The sequence below is a fragment of the Pan troglodytes genome, chromosome 10, assembly GCF_028858775.2.
Source record: "Pan troglodytes isolate AG18354 chromosome 10, NHGRI_mPanTro3-v2.0_pri, whole genome shotgun sequence".
NCBI classification, from domain to species: domain Eukaryota; kingdom Metazoa; phylum Chordata; class Mammalia; order Primates; family Hominidae; genus Pan; species Pan troglodytes.
Window position 1 is genome coordinate 120,247,496 of NC_072408.2, and position 20,996 is coordinate 120,268,491.

The window sequence follows — 20,996 nt, forward strand, 5'->3', positions numbered from 1 at the left end:
GCTACTCGGGAGGCTGAAGTGGGAGAATTGCTTGAATCCAGGAGGCGGCGGTAACAGTGAGCCAAGATCGCACCATTGCACTCCAGCCTGGGGGACAAGAATGAAACTGTGTCTCAAAAAAAAAAAAAAAAAAAAAAAAAAGTTCCCTTGTCCTTGTTTTCCCATCCCAGACCTAAGCTGACCCCAACAGTGGTTCAGCATCCGGGACAATCACTAGACCTAAAATGAGAAGACATGGAGATGCCTGCATCCCGGAAGAGATGGCCCAGGGCCAGGGGTAAAGGCTGTCTCTGCCCCTTGCTGTCTGGGAAGCTTTGGCCAAATAAGTTCCCTTTTCTGAGTTTCAGTTTGCTCATCTGTCAAATGAGACAGGGTGGTGCATGAGTCATAGGCAGTGCCCGGGAAAGCAGTGAGGGTTGCTCTCATCCCCTCTCCTCCTCCGTCTTCACCCGGAGGCTTAGGGTCTGGAGCTTTCTCTTTAACAAAGGAGGAGGGGCCAAGGTTGCCGGAAGCTGCCTGAAACTGGACAGAGCCGGTTCCTGGAAAGAGCTGGTTCCCGGGCTGGAGGGCAGGAGCTGGGGCCACGCTGGTCTGGGATAGTTGGGCAGGGAGGTAAGGGGTCTGGGGCCAGCTGGGGCCCCTGGGGCTCAGTGTGTGTGTGAATGAGAGGCTGATGAGAGGCTGCAGGAGTTTGGGAGGCTTTGGGCAAAGTCCAAGCTGAGCAGGTGGGAGTGAGAGGGCCTGAGCGTGGTCTAGGCCCTCCTGGGAATGTCGATTGAATTCAGGGTGCCCTGCAGAAGAAAGTGTTGTGCTGGGGACCCTGAAGGGCGAGAGTGGGTTCTGCCTGCCAGAGGGGCAGGGTTGGGCATTCTGCCAGCCAAGGGGCCAGCCTGAGGTGTCCCAGCCCTGGCACCAGGGATTTGGCTGTGGAGTGCCACCAAGGTGGCCTCTGGGGAAAGGCTTTGGGGACAAGTGAGGTGGACAGCACTGGTGGTCCTTACCTCAACTCATAGATGTGACAGGTAAGGCCCAGTGACAAAAGTGACTTGGCCAAGGTTGGCATGACTGGGACCTGAGCCTGAGCCCCCTGCTTTCCCCTGGGTTATTCCACAGCAGGGAGACCCAGGTCCCCCATTTCAGCCCTGGTGGCTGCCATACGGGACAAGAGCTGTGTGTCCCTGGGCCAAGACAGCTCAGTCCCAGACCTCAGGTGCCTGATGGGGTCTGGGGTTGATAAGGCTGTTGGCAACTTGGGGCTTTTTCATTTAACTGATGCCTGCTGTCCTCTTGTGAGTCAGTATAACCAAGAGGGCTGGGGAAGCCTGGAAACTGAGCCAGGAGCATTTGGTTCCAAAGGACAATTGGCAATAAATATTAAATGCATGCAGCTTTCATAATAGTAACGATAACACTAGTATATTAGAGAAAGTATAGCATCGCGGTTAATAGCACAGATGCCAAAGACACTGCCTGGTGTGAATTCTGGCTATGCTGTTTCTAACTGTGTGAACTTGGATAAGTTACTTAATCTCTCTGGACCTCAGGTTCACTGTTTATAAAATGGAGTCAATGGTGAGTTAATGACTCATCTGTTGTGAGCCAACAGGTGGCTCACACCTGTTATCCTAGTGTTTTGAGAGGCAGAGACAAGAGATTTACCTGAGGCCAGGAGTTCAAGACCAGCCTGGACAACTCAGCAAAACTGCATCTCTATAAAAATTAAAATATCAGCCGGATACAGTGGTGCATGTCTACAGTTCCAGCTACTCAGGAAGCTGAGGTGGGAGGATTGCTTGAGCCCGGGACTTCAAGGTTACAGTGAGCCATGATCGTGCCACTGCACTCCAGCCCAGGCAACAGAGTGAGACCTTGTCTCTAAAACAAACACCAAAAAAACAAGAAAGAGGAAGGATTATGGAGTAGGGGGAGTTCATCCTGACAATCCCAGGATCCCCAGGGGAAAAATCTGGGGATTTCACCAAAAAGGAAGAGAAACCCAATTCCAAGTGGACAGACACCCAACATGGGTGCCCTTACCATGCAGGCTCATTGAATCCTCACAATAGTCCTGCCATGTACACGCTCTTCTTGCAGTTTGTTGTGTGGTTGGTTGGTTCTCATTTTTCGGGTCTAATTTTTTATTTTTTATTTTTTTTTTGAGACGGAGTTTCCCTCTTACTCTCTAGGCTGGAGTGCAATGGCGCAATCTCGGCTCACCGCAACCTCGCCTCTCAGGTTCAAGCAATTCTCCTGCCTCAGCCTCCCGAGTAGCTGGGATTACAGGCACGCGCCACCATGCCCGGCTAATTTTGTATTTTTAGTAGAGACGGGGTTTCTCCATGTTGGCCAGACTGGTCTTGAACTCTTGACCTCAGGTGATCCGCCTGCCTCGGCCTCCCAAAGTGCTGGGATTACAGGCATGAGCCACCGCGCCCTGTCTCAGTTCTTAGTTTTAATGGTCACTTCCTCTAAGAGGTCTTTCCTGACCTCCATACCCAAAGTAGGTCCCCTTGTTCTTCTCTTTAGGACTCCCTATATGCGTGTTTCCCTCTTAGAAGTTTTCAACATTTCTGATTATTTTGTTTGTCTATGCAGTTATTTGTTAAGCGCCCATCTCATCAGGCTATAATTCAGCTCCAAGGTTGATGTCTATCTTGTCCACAGTGGTATCCCCTGTTGCTAGGTCAGGGCCTGCATCTTGTAGGTGCCCTGTAAACATGCTAAAGTAAGGGTAAGCAGGTCACCATGCTCAAAGCATGACACAAGGTATCAGTGAGATAACGTCTCCAGAGGACTCAGCCGATGACTGGCACATAATAGGGACTCAACAAATGACAGATGTTATTCTCTCTCTCTCTCTTTTTTTTTTTTTTAAAGACAGTCTCACTCTGTTGCCCAGCCTGGAGAACAGTGGTGAGATCTTGGCTCACTGCAATCTCCACCTCCCAGGTTCAAGCAATTCTCCCACCTCAGCCTCCCAAGTAGCTGGGACTACAGGTGTGCACCACCACACCCGGCTAATTTTTGTATTTTTAGTAGAGACGGGGTTTCACCATGTTGGCCACGCTGGTCTTGAACTCCTGACCTCAAGGGATCCACCCGCCTCAGCCTCCCAAAGTGCTGGGATTATAGGCATGAGCCACTGCACCTGGCCAATGTTATTCTTATTAACTTACACCACAACCTGTGAGTTGGGGACTGTTTTTATCCCCATTTTAGAGAAGGGGAAACAGGCACAGAGAGGTTGTGACACTTGCTTGGGTCACACAGCCAGGAAGTTGGAGCTGGTTTCTAACTTTTGCTTCTGGTCGACCCCAAAGCCTGTGCTCTTGGGGTCCAGGGTTGAGCTGAGGCCCAGGCTGGGGTATGCGGCATTTGGGGATCAGTGATGACCCATGGGCTTCTTTCCCCTGATGCCCCAAGCTGAGAGGTGCCCTGGATGGGACTGGGAAGAGGTGGCTCAGGCTGTGCCCTGCCCGAGGGGGCCCTGAGGATTCTCAAGGCTATTCTGACAAGGGCGTGGGGTCAAACTCAGGGCCAAGAGACCCCGATCTCTCTGATCTTGGAACCCCAGCCATGACTTAAGGGTGGACAAGAAGGTTAGGTTTGTGAGTGGGCAGGGGAAGTTGCAGCGCTCCCCCTAGCGGCCAATAATGGAATGGTGGGGACCGGCCCAGGGCTTTTCTGCCTGGGACAAGAGGAGCTGGCTGTATTTTTTCCTTTTTTTCCCTCTACTATTTTTCCTCCCTCTCATTTCCTCCATCTCTTCTTTTCGTCCTTACCCACTGGTCCATTCACACACAGCTCCTTGGCTTCAAACCTCTCAATGGGCTGAGCGCGATGGCTCACGGATGTAGTCCCAGCACTTCGGGAGGCCGAGGTGGGCAGATCACTTGAGCTCAGGAGTTTGAGACCAGCCAACATGGTGAAACCCCGTCTCTACAAAAAATACAAAAAAATTAATCAGGCGTGGTGACGTGTGCCTGTGGTCCCAGTTACTCGGGAGGCTGAGGCAGGAGAATCGCTTGAACCCGGGAGGCAGAGGGTGCAGTGAGCAGAGATTGCACCACTGCACTCCAGCCTGGGCAAGAGCGAGACTCCCTTTCAAAACACCACGACCACCACCAACACCACCACCACCGCCACCACCACCTCCCAATGGCTTTCCATTGCAGGTAGAATTTGAATAACAACCAAACTCCTCTCCGTGGGCGGGAACCCCCTGCTGGCACCCTTGTCCACCTCTCCGCCCTCACCTCCTACCCTCACCTCCTGCCCCAAACCCCTTCTGTCTGCATCCGCGGCACCCTAAAGTGCATTTCTCCCTCGAGGTGGTCCTGGCTGCTGTTCTCTGTAGGAACTTTTCCTCTTGGCTCTCTTCCTGTCATCCATTTCAAAGTTCCCCTTTCAAGAACGTACAGATGGAGACAGAGTTAAAAGACCCCTCAGCCAATCAAAATGCACAGATCTGATTTGCATCCTGATTCAAACCGTGAAAAACCCCAAACCACAACCAACCACAGAATCAGCCACTGATCATATTTAATGGGATGATTTGAAATGTGAACAATTAACAGATATTTGATGATATGAAAAAATTATATTTTTAGATGTGATCATAGTATTGTGATTATATTTTTAAAAAAATTAGCCTCAATGAGGTATAATTTACATAAAATAAAATTAGCCCACTTTAAGTATAGAATTCAATGTGTTTGAACAAATGTATGTACAGTCATGAAACCATATGGTTACATATAAAAAAGGAGTTCTTAGGCCAGATGCAGTGACTCGCGCCTGTAATCCCAGCAGTTTGGGAGGCTGGGGCAGGAGGATCCCTTGAGCCTAGGAGTTTGAGACCAGCCTGGGCAACATAGTGAGACCCTATCTCTACAAAAAAGTACAAAAATTAGGCAGACGTGGTGATGTGCGCCTGTAGTCCCAGCTACTCAGGAGGCTGAGGTGGGAGGACTGCTTGAGCCTGAGAGATTGAGGCTGCAGAGAGCTGTGATTACAGTACTGCACTCCAGGCTGGGTGACAGAGTGAGACTCTGTCTCAAAAACACAAGTTCTTTACCTCCAGAGAGACATGCTGAAATATTTACAGGTGAAATAATATAAAAGAATAATAATAATTAAGGGGTAAATAATGATACAGGAAGGGGGAGTGGGCACCGATAGGGGAGCGAGTTAGACCATGAGTTGATTGCTGAAGCTGAAGAGTTTTTGTTTGTTTGTTTGTTTTTGAGACGGAGTCTCGCTCTGTCACCCAGGCTGGAGTGCAGTGGCACAACCTTGGCTCACTGCAACCTCCGCCTCCCAGGTTCAAGTGATTCTCCTGCCTCAGCCTTCTGAGTGCTGGAATTACAAGTGTGTGTACCATCATGCCCGGCTAATTTTTGTATTTTTAGTAGACAGGGTTTTACCTTGTTGGCCAGGCTGGTCTCGAACTCTTGACCTCAAGTGATCTGCCTGCCTTGGCCTCCCAAAATGCTGGGATTACAGGCGTGAGCCGCTGTGCCCCTGCCAGCTGAAGGTCTTTATACAGTTCTCAATACTTTGCTATGTTTACATTTTCCATAACAAACGTTTTTACAAAGTTTTCCTCCTGAGAGATGTCTTTCATGATTGCTCTTGCTAAAATAACACCCCATACCCTCTGCAAGTCACTCCTATTTGAAATTCTGCAACTTTTCCTAGTGGGAGGTTTTTTATGACTCGTGGGTCCCCAAACCTGGAAATGCCTGGCACATAGTAGGTGCTGAATAAGTATTTTTTGACTGAAGAATGAATTCTCCCACTCTCTCATTCATTTCTCACCATATATTGGCCACTTTCTACATCCCCAGCACAGCCACACTTATGGAATGAAAGGACCCCAGGCCAAACTTCTTTGACCAGATGGGGAAACTGAGGCCCAGAGAGTCACAGATACTTGATGGGGGTCTCACACCTCAGCAGCTGGATGAAGTGAAGGGCACCTAAGCCAAGGGCTTTCTCCACCTTCCCCTCCCTGTCCTGGTTAAGGGAACTCTTGATGGGGACTGCCTGGGTGGTGACTTTGTGTCCTCCTGCAGGTTGTCTACCTGGTCTCCAGAATGGACGGCCCTGTGGCAGAGCGTGCCAAGCAGGAGCCCTTTCACGTGGTCACACCTCTGTTGGAGAGCTGGGCGCTGTCCCAGGTGGCGGGCATGCCTGTCTTCCTCAAGTGTGAGAATGTGCAGCCCAGCGGCTCCTTCAAGATTCGGGGCATTGGGCATTTCTGCCAGGAGGTGAGGGTGTGTGGGAAGGAGGGGAGAAGTGAGGTTGTGCAGGAGGGAGGTAAGAGTGAGGGGTGTGGGCTGGGGACGGGTTCGGGCAGGAGGGGAAACATGAACTCGTGCAGATGGGAGGGGAAAGGTAAGGGCAGGGCTGTGGGCAGGATGAGGGGTAAAGGCGTATTGGGAGTGGGATGGGGAGACTCTAACGCCATTCCACATAGGCCTTCATGACACCTGCTTGGGTTAGCCCCTAACCCCATTCCTTCTCTTCCCAGATGGCCAAGAAGGGATGCAGACACCTGGTGTGCTCCTCAGGTGACCCCACCTTTTTTTGTTTCATGGGCAGAGGTTGGGGGAGGAGGAATAGGCTGGAGCGGCAGTACACATCCAGGGTTGGTCTCCTCTTAAAGGCCCAGCCTCATCAAGGTCATTGATGAGATGACTACTGTGTACATCCCATCCTAGCCTTCTCCCATAGTTCAGGACTCATGGTGGTAGCAAGTGCCAGAAACCCAATTCATATAGGTTTAAGCTACAGGCTCTAAGAATGGAAAATTCTTGGGATAAGTGGCTTTCAGGCACAGGGGGATCCAGGAGCTCTCCTCTCTGTCTCTCCTTCTCTGGACTTTGCTTTCCTGCATATTAGCTTTATTTTTAGGTGGGCCTCATGGTAGCAAGATGGCCACCAGGAATTCCAGCCTTGCATCCTACCAGCCTCCCAACCCTAGGGAAAAGGGAGCACCCCTTCTTGATGCCTCGCCTCAATCCTGGAATTGTTTTTTTTTTTTTGGCCCTGCTTGGGTGGCGTCTTCATCCTTGAACCAATCATGGGTTGGGGGATTAGGTTCTGATTGGCTCAACCTAGATTATGTGTCCCCCTCTTGAGTGGAGGAAGGAGTCAATGGGGCATATGAATGTTGGGGACGAGTGACTCTGAAGGGATATGGAGGGGGAGGGGAAGGCATATCAAAGGCCAATCAGCTCTGCCCACTGCCCCTTTCCTCCTTTCTGCACAGGGGGTAATGCGGGCATCGCTGCTGCCTATGCTGCTAGGAAGCTGGGCATTCCTGCCACCATCGTGCTCCCTGAGAGCACCTCCCTGCAGGTGGTGCGGAGGCTGCAGGGGGAGGGGGCCGAGGTTCAGCTGACTGGAAAGGTAAGGGCTCTGGGAAGGGGAGAACCATCTGGGTGGGCTGCTCTCCTTCACCTCACCCCACCCCTAAGACGTCCTGTCTCCTTTTCCTTTCGATGAGCTGTGGCTGGGACCCAGTCCTCTCTCAGGATAGCTGAGCTGAGGGGGGAATGAGGTGGGATGGGTGTTGAGGGCTGGGATCTCCCAACTTTCCTCTGCCCACCCTGAGAAGTACCCCTCATGTGTGAACCAAGACAAATGGGAAGCTGATGATGAACAGGAGACTGTCTGTCTCCTTATATCCTCACCAGCACCTGGTATTATCTACTTTTAACATTTTTGCTGTTAGATAAGACAAGAAGTATCAAGATGATGGCAGCATTAGTTCTCATTCTGAGACCACCCCAATAGAAATGGTATCCACTGAGAAAGATATCACCGGTTCCCTTTGTTACCAAAGAAATAGAGACACAGATACAAAATCTGTCTTTCCTTCTGTGAAGAAGGAAAAAATCATTCAAATAATGGAAAACAGATTTTTAAACCTCTCGAAATTAAAACTAAAAGCCAAACTATGGTACGTTAAAGCTGGTCCCAAATACTTCCTGTATATAGTTTCTTCCCTTTCTTCTGTCCTTCCTTCCCTCCCTCTCTTCTTCTTTCCTTCCTTCATTATTTCCCTCCTTCCCTCTTCCCTCCCTCCCTCCCTCCTTCCCTCCCTCCTTCCTTTCTTCATTCTTTCTCTCCTTCCTTCCTTCTTTTCTCCTTCCTTCCTTCCATTTATTCATCCATCTAACCATCCTTCCACACATCACCCTTTCTCTCTCCTCTCTCCCTTCTTTCCATCCATCCATCCATCCATCCATCCATCCATCAGATATTGATTGAGCACATACTCAGTGCCTGCTATGTTAGACATTCTAGAAACACAGAGATAGTAAGACATGGTCTTTACACTCATAAATTTGAGATTATTATGAGGAGACACACAGGTAACCAGATGATGGTAACAAAGTGTGAAAAGTGTTGCCACGGGGGAAGCACAGGGCACCAAGGAAGTCAGAGAGAAGGTGTGTTGTTTTAATCAGCTATTGTTGCTTGGTAATGCTGCATAACAAACAGCCCCCAAATAGCAGCAGCTTATAAGAAACATTTGTTTCCGATGCTTTGGGTCTGTGGGAGGGTTAGGGTGGTTCTGCTTCGGAATGTGGGGAAGGATTAAGGTCTGCAGATGTCCCCTGTGTCTTCCCCAGCCAGTGGCCACTGGGGGCACGTTCTTCTCAAGGGCAATGGCAAGAGGGGTGAGAAGAAACGCATGATGGCTCTTAAGACCTCAGCCCAGAACTGTTACACTGTCAGTTCTGCCATATGCTGTTAGCCAGAGCAAGTCACACAGCTGAGACCAACATCAATGGGGAGGGGACATGTGCTCCACCCACTCTAGTGAGAAGAACAGCAAAGCCACATGGCAAAAATAAAATAAATAAATAAATAGATAAAAAAGCTGGGCACTGTGGCGTGCACCTGTAGTCTCAGCTACTCAGGAGGCTGAGTTGGGAGGATCACTTGAGCCCAGGAGTTTGAGGCCAGCCTGGGCAACATAGTAAGAGCATGTCTCTAAAAATAGTAACTATTAAGCCACATGGCAAGGTGTAGGTGTATGATTCTAACAGAGGGAGGCAGTGGAGAATTGGGCAGTGGTCAAACCAATGGGCTGTGCCTTAGATTTGGGGAAAGGATCCAGGACAGGCTCCCAACAAGGGTCCCCAGGGTTGGGTATTGAAGGAGAAATCTGAGTCCCCACAGTGGAGAAAAGGGAGGGAATGATCTGATTGTGAACAGAGGAAAAGGTGTGGGTAAAGGTGTGGCGTGGATGAGCACGGTGCATTCAGGCTGAGCCCAGCGTGGGGGAGGGATGGTGAAAGGTGAGGCTGAAGAGGGGCAGAGTTGCTCCATCAGGCAGGGTGGCTTGTAGGTGAAGCTAATGTGTTTCCACCCGAGAGCACTAGGGAAGCATGAAAGGAGTTTGAGCAGGGGAGGGACCTGGTTGGATTTTCACTCTGCCTGCTCTGGGGCAATGCAGGAGAGGAGCCAGAGAGGAGGCTGCTTGGGGCCCTACAGGTGACAGATGTCAAGCACTATATGGTTTTGAATCTATTTTTTTCTTTAGTTTTAATTTCAGATTCAGGGATACATGTGCAGGTTTGTTACATGGGTATATTTCATGATGGAGAGGTTTGGGCTTCTAATGATTCTATCGTCCAAGTAGTGAACATAGTACCAACAGGTAGTTGTTTTTTTTTTTTTTTTGAGACAGAGTCTTACTCTGTCGCCCAAGCTGGAGTGCAGTGGCATGACCTTGGCTCACTGCAACCTCCGCCTCCCAAGTTCAAACAATTCTCCTGCCTTGGCCTCCCAAGTAGCTGGGATTACAGGCACCCACCACCACACCCAGCGAATTTTTTTTTTTTTTTGAGACGAGTCTCGCTCTGTTGCCCAGGCTGGAGTGCAGCGGTACAATCTCGGCTCACTGCAAGGTCTGCCTCCCGGGTTCACACCGTTCTCCTGCCTCAGCCTCCCGAGTAACTGGGACTACAGGCCAGCTACTACAGCCACCACGCCTGGCTATTTTTTTTTTTTTTTTTTTGTATTTTTAGTAGAGACGGGATTTCACCATGTTAGCCAGGATGGTCTCGAACTCCTGACCTCGTGATCCACCTGCCTTGGCCTCCCAAAGTGCTGGGATTACAGGTGTAAGCTACTGCCCCCAGCCTAATTTTTGTATTTTTAGTAGAGACAGGGTTTCACCATGTTGGCCAGGCTGGTCTCGAACTCCTGACCTCAGGTAATCTGCCTGCCTCGGCCTCCCAAAATGCTAGGATTACAGGTGTGAACCACTGTGCCTAGTTGACAGGTTTGTTTGTTTGCTTGTTTCTTTCTTTCTTTCTTTCTTTCTTTCTTTCTTTCTTTCTTTCTTTCTTTTTTTCCTTCTTTCTTTCGTTCTTTCTTTCTTTCTTTCTCTCTCTCTCTCTTTCTTTCTGTCTCTCTGTCTCTCTCTCTCTCTGTCTCTGTCTCTCTCTTTCTTTCTTTTTTTTGAGACAGAGTCTTGCTCTGTTGCCAAGCTGGAGCGCAGTGGCGCCATCTTGGCTCACTGCAACCTCCACTGTCCGGGTTCAAGCGATTCCGCTGCCTCAGCCTCCTGAGTAGCTGGGATTACAGGTGCACGCCACCACACCCGGCTAATTTTTTGTATTTTAGTAGAGACAGGGTTTCACCATGTTGGCCAGGATGGTCTGGATCTCCTGATCTCAGGATCTGCCTGCCTCGGCCTCTCAAAGTGCTGGGATTACAGGCGTGAGCCACTGCGCCCAGCTGACAGGTATTTTTCAACCTCTGCCACTCTCTCTCTCTCCCCACTTTTGGAGTCCCCAGTGTCTCTCGTTCCCATCTTTGTGCCCATGTGTATACCCAGTGTTTAACTCCCAGTTGTAAGTGAGAATATGCAGTATTTGGTTTTCTGTTCCTAAGTTAATTATCTTAGAATAATTGCCTCCAGCTGCATCCATGTTGCTGCAAAGGACATGATCTTCTTTTTTTGTGGCTGCGTAGTGTTCCTTGATGTATATGCACCACATTTTCTGTATCCAGTCCACCATTGATGGGCACCTGGGTTGATTCCATGTCTTTGCTATTGTGAATACTGCTGTGATGAACACACAAATGCAGATCTTTTTGGTAAAATGGTTTATTTTCCTTTGGGTAGATACTCAGTAATGGGATTGCTGGGTCAAATGGTAATTCTATTTTTAGTTCTTTGAGAAATCTCCAAACTGCTTCCTATTGGAGCTGAACTCATTTGCATTCACACCAACAGTGTATTTTTTGTTTCAGTAACTCGGGGGAATGAGACTCCTCTCTTCAGCCAGATGGGAAATTCCTTGCAGTCAGAGACCATTTCTTGGCTTCTCTCCTGCTGAAGAGTCCCCATACCTAGAACTGGGCACAGAGTGGGCACTGCAGAGTCCCTGAGGATGAGCAGGGGCTATTTCTGCCCCCCTTGTGACCCTCCATCCCTCCCTTGGGAGAGGAGGCCATTGTCTATCATTTAGTTTCTGTATCTGGTTCCTGCTGAGATCGGCTGGCATGGGGTCCCTCTGAAATGCTGTCTTAGTTTGGATTCTCCCAAAAGCGGTCCCTGAAATGAGGACTGAGGTGCATGTGGTTTATTTGGGAGGTGATTGCAGGAAGCATTGGTAGGGAGTGTAGAAATGAGTCAGGGAAGGGAAGAAAGCCTGTCAATGGTGTGTGAATGAGCAGGGGACCTGGATCTCTGCCACAGAGGCCAAGCCAGTGAGAAGAGAAAACTCACCCCTGCTGTGGTTGCCTTGGGTCCATCATGGTCAGGGCCGGCCCTATGCGCCATCTCTCTGGCTGCTTGAACTCAACTAGCAGGCCATCAGCTGGGCCATTGCTGGTTTCCACGGACACACTCTATGGTGACCAAGTTGCTATCTGGGGTTTGACTTTAGGGCGCTTCTCCCCTACTGGTTGGCTAGAAGTGGGCACCATGTGGCTGACCTTGGAGCTGACCCGCTCCCAGCCTCCCTGGCTGGGCTGGCCTGGTTTTCATAGTGTGGCAGCAGGACAGGTCGCTTGGGTATTGTGGAAAGCACATGGCATCTGTTTGTCCACCTGGAAGTGCTTGTCCAATTCTCAGGAGGCCTCTGGGCCCACACCAGGTATGGTCTCATCTGCAGGGCTGTCCCCAGACTACTAGATCCTGGGGCCACCAAGGAGATCCTGGGCCTCTGCTCCAGCCTCCATAGCAGTCCCACTCCCGGCTGTTCTGAGGGCCCTTGGTTTCTCTGTAGGTCTGGGACGAGGCCAATCTGAGGGCGCAAGAGTTGGCCAAGAGGGACGGCTGGGAGAATGTCCCCCCGTTTGACCACCCCCTAATATGGTAAGGCTGACGCCCCTCTCCCCAGGAGTCCAGAGCTGGGAGACCTTCACTGAGTCAGGGTCCTCCCATTGGGCAGAAGGAGAAACTGAGGCCCAGAGGGGAGAAGAGGCTTCAAAGCCAGGCAGACATGGGTTCAGATCCCACTTCTGCCCCCTTGTGAATTGTGGGACTTTGTGCAAAGCACCCCAGATCCTGTGCCTCAGTTTCTATGTGTGTAAAATGGAAGTGATAGTACCAAGTCTCCTTTACTGAATATGTGCTTTGGGACCAGGCACCAGGCTAATGGCTCCTCCTGCACTGTTCCATTTACCCTCCCCAAAGCCCTAGAGGTGGGTGCTATTATCCCCATTTCATAGGTGAGGAAACTGAGGCACATCGAGGTCAAACAACTTGCCCCAGATCACACAGCTAAGTACGTGGCAGATACAAAGGGCTGCAGTCAGGCTGGTCCCAAGTGATACACTTGTCCCCTCTTAACCACACATTGCCATTGCCTCTTTGCAAAGTTGGGGAGGGGGCTAAATTGGGATAATGTCCAAGAAAGGGCCTGGGAGGTTGATGGAGATGGGAAGGGATGAGCAAACAAATACATAATAAAGAAAATGAACGAGGCCAGGCGTGGTGGCTCACGCCTGTAATCCCAGCACTTTGGGCGAGGCGGGTGGATCACCTGAGGTCAGGAGTTCGAGGCCAACCTGGCCAACATGGCAAAACCCTATCTCTACTAAAAATACAAAAATTAGCTGGGCGTGGTGGTGCGCACCTTTAGTCCCAGCTACTCGGGAGGCTGAGGCAGGAGAATCGCTTGAATCCAGGAAGTGGAGGTTGCAGTGAACCGAGATCGTGCCACTGCACTCCAGCCTGGGTGACGGAGTGGACTCTATCCAAAAAAATGAAAAGAAAGAGAATGAATGAAGCTGAGCGAAGTAACTGTTGCAGGACTTCCTCTCCCCTCACCGTGGATGGGATGGGGTTGGTGGGGAGGGGTTTATGTATATGAGGGGGCAGAGAACCCACCCCTGGTAAATTCCCCCACCACAGGAGCCATCTGGGCTGGGGTCCTCCCTCACTCTGCTTCTCCCTCTCACCCCCCCTCCCCAGGAAAGGCCACGCCAGCCTGGTGCAGGAGCTGAAAGCAGTGCTGAGGACCCCACCAGGTGCCCTGGTGCTGGCAGTCGGGGGTGGGGGTCTCCTGGCCGGGGTGGTGGCTGGCCTGCTGGAGGTGGGCTGGCAGCATGTACCCATCATTGCCATGGAGACCCATGGGGCACACTGCTTCAATGCGGCCATCACAGCCGGCAAGCTGGTCACACTTCCAGACATCACCAGGTGGGTAAGGGCTGGGGACATTTGTAGGGGCTGGAGGGTGGGTGTGCCACTGTCCTAGGGCCTTCCAGTCCCAGCCGGTGGAGACGGGGGCACCCAAAAGGCTGTCCTTGGTCCTGGGACTCCAACCACAGTAAAGTGGACCTGAGTTAGAAGGCAGTGCTGAAAAAGGAGATGAGGAATATGATTCATTTAAACCTAATCAGTTCTTAAAACAAGCTTTCATTGACTTATCATTACAAAAGCAATCCATGTGTGTTACAAATAAGTTTGAAAATGTAGGCCAGGCACCATGGCTCATGCTTGTAATCCCAGCATTTTGGGAGGCTGAAGCAGGTGGATCACTTGAGGTCAGGAGTTTGAGACCGGCCTGGCCAACATATAGTGAAACCCTGTCTCTACTAAAAAAAATACAAACATTACCTGGGCATGGTAGCGCACGCCTGTAGTCCTAGCTACCTGGGAGGCTGAAACGGAAGGTTTGCTTGAGCCCAGGAGTTTGAGGCTATTGTGTGCTATGATCGTCCCTGTGAATAGCCATCGTGCTCCAGCCTGGGAAACTTAGCAAGACCCTGTCCTCCCCCATACCCCCCAAAAGCCAATAAATTTTAAAAAGAACATGATCATTGAATTTAGGACCCACCCTAATCCGGTATGATTTCACCTTAATTTAACTAATTACATCTGCAAAGACTCTATTTCCAAGTAAGATCACATTTTGAGGTTCTTGGTGGATGAGCATTTTTTTTTTTTTTTTGAGTTGGAATCTCACTCTGTTTCCCAGGCTAGAGTGCAATGGCGCGATCTCAGCTCACTGCAACCTCTACCTGCTGGGTTCAAGTGATTCTCCTGCCTTAGCCTCCCAAGTAGTTGGGATTACAGGCATGCGCCACCACACCTGGCTAATTTTGTATTTTTAGTAGAGATGGGGTTTCACCATGTTGGTCAGGCTGGTCTTGAACTCCCCGACCTCAGGTGATCTGCCCACCTTGGCCTCCCAAAGTGCTGGGATTACAGGCGTGAGCCACTGCGCCTGGCAAGGACACACTATTTTTGAGCACCTCCTCTGTGACTTATAATGCTGAGCTCCAACCAGCCCATGGCAGGATGGGAGGGGGTGGCTGGGGCTGGGGAGAGACCTGATTCACCAGCTCTTCCCTGAGCCCCTGGTCTCCCTGCCCCACCCTGCTCTATCCTGCAGCGTGGCCAAGAGCCTGGGTGCCAAGACGGTGGCCGCTCGGGCCCTGGAGTGCATGCAGGTGTGCAAGATTCACTCTGAAGTGGTGGAGGACGCCGAGGCTGTGAGCGCTGTGCAACAGCTCCTGGGTGAGTGATCCCTGTCCTCCACCTGGGCTCAGAGACCCACGAAGTCCCTGCATCCTCTAGCAAGAGTGTGTTCTGTCTTATCTGTATCCTCAGCACCAGGCACTGGCTAGGTGTGCAGTTACTGTGCACTAAGTGCACGTCGAGTAGATGGAAGGGGGTGAGGATAAAGAAGGAGTGTATCTTGCTGTCTCTAGCCCCCAGACTTTCATACATGCTGCTCCTCTCTCTGGCTGGCCCTGCTCCCTATTGGTTTGATGTGACTGAGGGCTATCAGCCATCATAGCACCTCCTTCAGGAAGCCTCCCTTGATCACTCACCCCACGCTGCCTGGGTTGTGGACCTCCAATGCACCACTCCCTGTGTTCATAACCTCCTGGTTCTTATCCCTCTACATCACTGATGTGAGCCCCATGAGGGCTGGTGTGTCTTAGTCCCTGACGTGTCCCTAGGGCCTTCCTGGCATAGGGCATGGCAGGTAGTAGGCACTCAATAGATGTTTGTTGATTGAAGGGATGAATATATGAGTGAGTGGAAAGGTGGGTAATGGATAGATGGACAGTGGATGGATGGATGGATGGATAATGAAGTGACGGATTGATGAACGGTATAGAAATGAATGAATGGACAGACACATTGATTAATGAACATGTTGATGGATGGACAGACAGTCAAATGATGGATAGAGGAATGGATGGATGGCTATGAATGGGTGGATGGATGGATATGTTGATGGATGGGTACACTGATGGATGGACAGATAGATAGTCTAATGATGGATAGAGGAATGGATGGATGGATAGAGAGATAAAAGGTGGATGGTGGAAGGATAGGAGGCCAGGCTGATGGATGGGGAGAGCGTGAGACAAGTGATGGATTGCCAGCAGAGCAGATGAATGGCTGACTAGCTGGAGAGATGGCTGCAAGGATCTGCCGTGCCCAGGGCCTGCTGAGCACCGAGTGGTTCTTCTTCCCTTTCCTTCCTCTCTCCATCCCCCGATCCTGGCAGATGATGAGCGTATGCTGGTGGAGCCTGCCTGTGGGGCGGCCTTAGCAGCCATCTACTCAGGCCTCCTGCGGAGGCTCCAGGCCGAGGGCTGCCTGCCCCCTTCCCTGACTTCAGTTGTGGTAATCGTGTGTGGAGGCAACAACATCAACAGCCGAGAGCTGCAGGCTTTGAAAACCCACCTGGGCCAGGTCTGAGGGGTCCCATCCTGGCCCCAAAGACCCCTGAGAGGCCCATGGACAGTCCTGTGTCTGGATGAGGAGGACTCAGTGCTGGCGGATGGCAGTGGAAGCTGCCCTGTGCAACTGTGCTGGCTGCCTCCTGAAGGAAGCCCTCCTGGACTGCTTCTTTTGGCTCTCCAACAACTCCGGCCAATAAACACTTTCTGAATTGAATTTGCGAATGCTATGGATCCTATCTTTCCATGTCAGTGAGCTCACAGGAGACACACCACAATCCTGTTGCCACTTCTGTAATAAAGTGACTCCAAGCCCCATCTTAGGCAACAAAGCCAAGACTTGAAAACCTCAGTCTCTAAAGGAATCCAACCATTATGAGATCTTAAATGGGCTTCCTTTACCTGGAGGACCAGCCCAGGTTGACCAGGTCAGGAAGGAGAGGGAGATGTTCTATCACTTCTCAGGCCTAGGCAGGAGAGGAAAATAACACCAGTCTTCATGCAGTGCTTGTTATATACCAGAAACTCTGCTAAGAACTTTCTACTCATTGTCTTCTTTAACATTCACAAAGGTACTAGGAAGTAAAAACCATTATTACCATCCCCATTTTACAGATGCAGAAACTGAGGCTCGGGAAGTTTACATAACTTGCCCAAGACCACATAACTAGGATATGTGATCACTTGTCTCACTCTGTTTCCATCCATCAACCTGACCACCCATCCCTCCACCCATCTATCTTTTATCTCTCTATCCATCCATCCATTCCTCTATCCATTATTAGACTGTGTGTCTGTCCATCCATCAGTGTATCAATCCATCCATTCATCCATCCATAATCCATCCATGCATTCATTCACAAGCCATCCACTCATCCATCCATCAATTCCTCTATCATTATTAGACTGTCTGTCTGTCTATCCATCCACATATCCATCTATTCATCTATAATCCATCCATCCATCCACACATCCATCCATTCATCTATAATTCATCCTTCCATCCATCCGTCCATCCATCCATTCCTCTATCCATCATTAGACTGTCTGTCCATCCATCAGTGTGTCCATCCATCCACATATCCATCCATTCATCTATAATCCATCCACCCATCCATTCATTCATCCATCCATTTCTCTATCCATCAATAGACTGTCTGTCTCTCCATCCATCAGTGTATCCATCCATCCTCATATCCATCCATTCATCTATAATCCGTTCATCCATCTATAATCCATTAATTCATCAATCCTCTATCATTAGACTGTCCATTCATCAGTGTATCAATCCATCAATATATCCATCCATCCATCCATCTATAATCCATCCATCCATTCATACATTGATACATTCATCCCTCTAGCCATCGTTAGACCCTCTGTCTGTCCATCCATCAGTGTATCCATCAATTGACATATCCATCTATCCAGATTCCCTGATTTTCAGGGTCACTCTGTATTGCTTGGATCTGAACTCTCTGTGTTGGGGTGGAGGGTGGCGGAATATTGAGGAAAGGGTAGGAAAGGGTAGATGGGTCTGGACACACCTGTGGGTCACGAGAAGAGGCAGGTTCTGTGCCTGGGATTGGGAACCTCCGACTTCTGGGAAGTCTCTCTTAGAAGTGGGATGGAAAGTTGCACTCCTTTGAGCCACAGGGGGGCAGCAAAGTGTCTCCTATGGGGAAGGCTGGCTCCGGGCAGGAGAGACCCTCTCCTTGGGTCCTCCTGGATGCTGCCTCTTGTGGGGCCCTCACCCCAGCTGGGCATGCTGAGGTCCACACGGTTGTGGCATGCAGGAACCTTTTCCAACCCCTCACAGCCCTGCTGGGAAGCAAAGCTCAGAGAGTGCAGGGTCCGTGCAGCATCACAGGCCCTGGCAGAACCTGGATCCTGGCCCCCAGCGACGTCCTCTCTCCTGACTCATGTGGGCTGTGTGACCTTGGGCTGGTGCCTTCCCCTTTCCAGGCCTCAGGCAGCACCTCGTGCTGTAGGAGGCCCACTTGCCACTTCTCACCTCTTTTCCTTTGCTCAGGCTCTTCCCTTCGCCAGATGCCTCCTCCTTTTCCTTCTTTGTTTTTTAGGGACAGGGCCTTGCTCTGTTACCCAGGCTAAAGTGCAGCGGCATGATCATAACTCACTGCAGCCACGAACTCCTGGGCTCAAGCGATCCTTCTGCCTCAGCTGCCCGAGTAGGTGGGACCACAGTCATGTGCCACCATGCCCGGCTAATTTTAAATCATTTTTTGTAGAGATGTGGTCTTGCTCTGTTGCCCAGGCTGGTCTTGAACTCCTGGGCTCAAGCCGTCTTCCTTTCTTGGCCTCCCAAAGTGCTGTGATTACAGGCACCATGCCCAACCCCTCCTTTTCTGAAGAGCAAGATTTGAGAGTGACCGTGGCCTCCCTCTGTGCCCCTGCTGCTTTGGTGTCATTTTCTCTTTAACTCCAGACATAGCTCTCGCTAGCCAGGGACCACCACTGCCACCTCTGCCACCCACCAGCTCCAGAAACCCTCAGGAGCCAGCCCCATTTGCTTGGAGTCATGCTTTGTGAATTCCCCAAATAGAGGAGACATTAAGAGCACCAGAGCTAGATGCAGCCAGACCTGAGCCTGGAATCCGCTCCTGCTTAGCAGCCTGGGCACCTTGAGCAAACGATGCTCCTTCTCAGTGCCTCAGTGTCCTCATCTGTAACATGGGTGGTTGGAGGATTGTTACTGTGGACACGACATATCTAGTCTTTCAATAATTGTCCATTCTTACTGTCTCCTGAGCATTCTTCCCCAAACAATGAGGGGAACTAGAATTTATTCATATATTGAGCACCTATAATATGCTATGGTCTTCAGCAGCTATTTCATTTAATAACCCACGTGGTAGATACTATTATTATCCCCATTTTTGCAAACGAGGAACCTGGGGCATGGAGCAGTTGAGCCACTTAGCCTGGGTCACCCAGCAGTATGGGAGCCCCGATATGTGGAAATCTGAGGCTCATATGTCTAACCACTCCGGCTCGTACACCTCCTTTCCTTTGCTTAAGCTCTGTCCCCTGCCTGCCGTGCCTGCTACACTTCTGAATCCTATACATTCTTCACAGCCCAGTGTGAGTGCAGCCTCCTCTCTGAAGCCTCCCTGGATTGGTTCAGCCAGTGATGATAGTCCCCCAACCCACGCTCCTCCAGGTGAGTCGCAGAGCCCACCTCAGCTCCAGGTGTTCTGTCTCCCAGCCAGGCCTCCCCACCCACGGTCTCGTGCTGTTGGCTCCCCTCCTGGGAGACTTGTCAGCTGCTGTTTGCTTCTCTCTTGGTCTCAACGAGTTGGAGATAAGAAGCCGAGGGGGCTGTTGACCCTGTCCAGATAACACATGTCAATTAACTCAGTTTAGCCCTTCCTGGTTGACACCCAAGGAATGCCGAGAGCAGGGATGAGGCTCAGGGAGAGAGCCAGGAGACAGGGGAGTGTTTGAAGCTGAGGCCATGCTGCTATGACTTATAGCAGGGATGGGTTCCAAAGGCAGAGGCTATTCCAATTCTGCCTCTGCCTTCTTGGCCTCTCAGTTGGGGAAATGGGGAGCAGGGACCTCTCTGTGTTTGTCTAGGCTGCATAAAAAACACTGCAAACTGGGCCATCAGGTGCGTGTGCCTGCCTGAGATATGACCAGCCTCCCACCCTAGCTGGGGTCCCTCTCCTGAGGCAGGGGGCCTCTTTGGCTCCCTGTGGCTTCTAGCAGCTGAGGCTCCCTGTGTCCCCTCCCCAGGATGACCCTAACACCTCCACCTCCAGGGGCCTCACCTCCATCTAGTCCTTCTTTCTAGTTTTAAAGCCAGGTGACAGGGAGGCTTGGAATCTTGCCTTTCATTCTGACGTGCTCTCACCCCAGAGCTGGGCCCACACAGGGCAGGGACATGAGGAGGGGGATCCAGGGTCAGGCCTGGTCCTCCCCAACCCCATCCTCAGCCTTGGCAGGAGCCCAGTTCAGGGCAGAATAAATTCCCCAGCACCTGCTGAGGATGGTCTGACTCTCATGTAGGGAAATGATGGCTCAGACTGACTTCGTGTCTTAGTCCATTTGGGCTGCTATAACAAAATGCCATAAATGGGGTGGCTTATAAACAATTGAAATGTATTGGTCACAGTTCTGGAGGCTGGAAAGTCCAAGACCAAGGTACTGGTCTTGGTGTCTGGTGAGGATTTGGTGTCTGGTGAGAACCTGTGCCCTCATCAACAGCCATCTTCTCACATTGCCCTCCCATGGTGGAAGGATCTCTCTCAGACCTCTCTTATTTTTTTATTTTTATCTTTTTTCTAGATGAAGTCTCACTCTGTTGCCCAGTCTGGAGTGCAGTGGTGCGAGCTCAGCTCATTGCAACCTCCTCCTCCTGGGTTCAAGTGATTCTCTTGCCTCAGCCTCCTCAATAGCTAGGATTACAGGCTCAGGCCACCATGCCTGGCTAATTTTTGTATTTTTGGTAGAGATGCGGTTTTGCCATGTTGGCCAGGCTGGTCTCGAACTCCTGGCCTCAAGTGATCTTCCTACCTCAGCCTCCCAAAGTGCTGGGATTACAGGTGTGAACCACTGTGCCTGGCCTCAGACGTCTCTTATAAGGCACTGATCGTTTCATAAAGGTCCTCTCCCCATGACCTAATCACCTCCCAAAGCCCCCAGCTCCTAAAACCATGGGGGTCAGGGTTTCAACTGTGAATTTTGGAGGAACATAGACATTTAGACCACAGCACTTTGTATCCTAAGTCAGCTCTGTGGTTGTGTGTGCACCCGTGTAGTTGTGTACCTGCATGCATGTGTGTTTGTGT

General features: G+C 50.7%; 1 protein-coding gene across 3 annotated transcripts; it reads left to right on the forward strand.

The window, feature by feature from the left end:
* Positions 1–382: 382 nt before the first annotated feature.
* Positions 383–16,402, forward strand: SDSL (serine dehydratase like). 3 transcript variants are annotated; one of them, XM_054663656.2, is made up of 9 exons: positions 562–612; positions 3,805–4,175; positions 6,078–6,272; positions 6,536–6,575; positions 7,277–7,416; positions 12,264–12,352; positions 13,454–13,681; positions 14,880–15,004; positions 16,011–16,402. In XM_054663656.2, exons 3-9 carry the CDS (start codon positions 6,099–6,101, stop codon positions 16,202–16,204), a joined length of 990 nt encoding a protein of 329 aa, XP_054519631.1. In that variant the 5' UTR covers positions 562–612; positions 3,805–4,175; positions 6,078–6,098; the 3' UTR covers positions 16,205–16,402. The 3 variants fall into 3 exon arrangements, with proteins under 3 accessions (XP_001153764.1, XP_009424595.1, XP_054519631.1); XM_001153764.8 differs by lacking the exon at positions 3,805–4,175 and having other exon boundaries at positions 383–612; XM_009426320.5 differs by lacking the exon at positions 3,805–4,175 and having other exon boundaries at positions 546–1,022.
* The last annotated feature ends 4,594 nt before the right edge of the window (positions 16,403–20,996 follow it).

Excerpts from the sequence above, each read along its gene's own strand:
- SDSL (XM_001153764.8), top strand. The coding sequence starts at position 6,099 with ATGGACGGCCCTGTGGCAGAGCGTGCCAAGCAGGAGCCCTTTCACGTG. Across the intron at positions 6,576-7,276 it reads ACACCTGGTGTGCTCCTCAG|GGGGTAATGCGGGCATCGCT; the intron begins GTGACCCCACCT and ends CTTTCTGCACAG. Across the intron at positions 7,417-12,263 it reads AGGTTCAGCTGACTGGAAAG|GTCTGGGACGAGGCCAATCT; the intron begins GTAAGGGCTCTG and ends GTTTCTCTGTAG.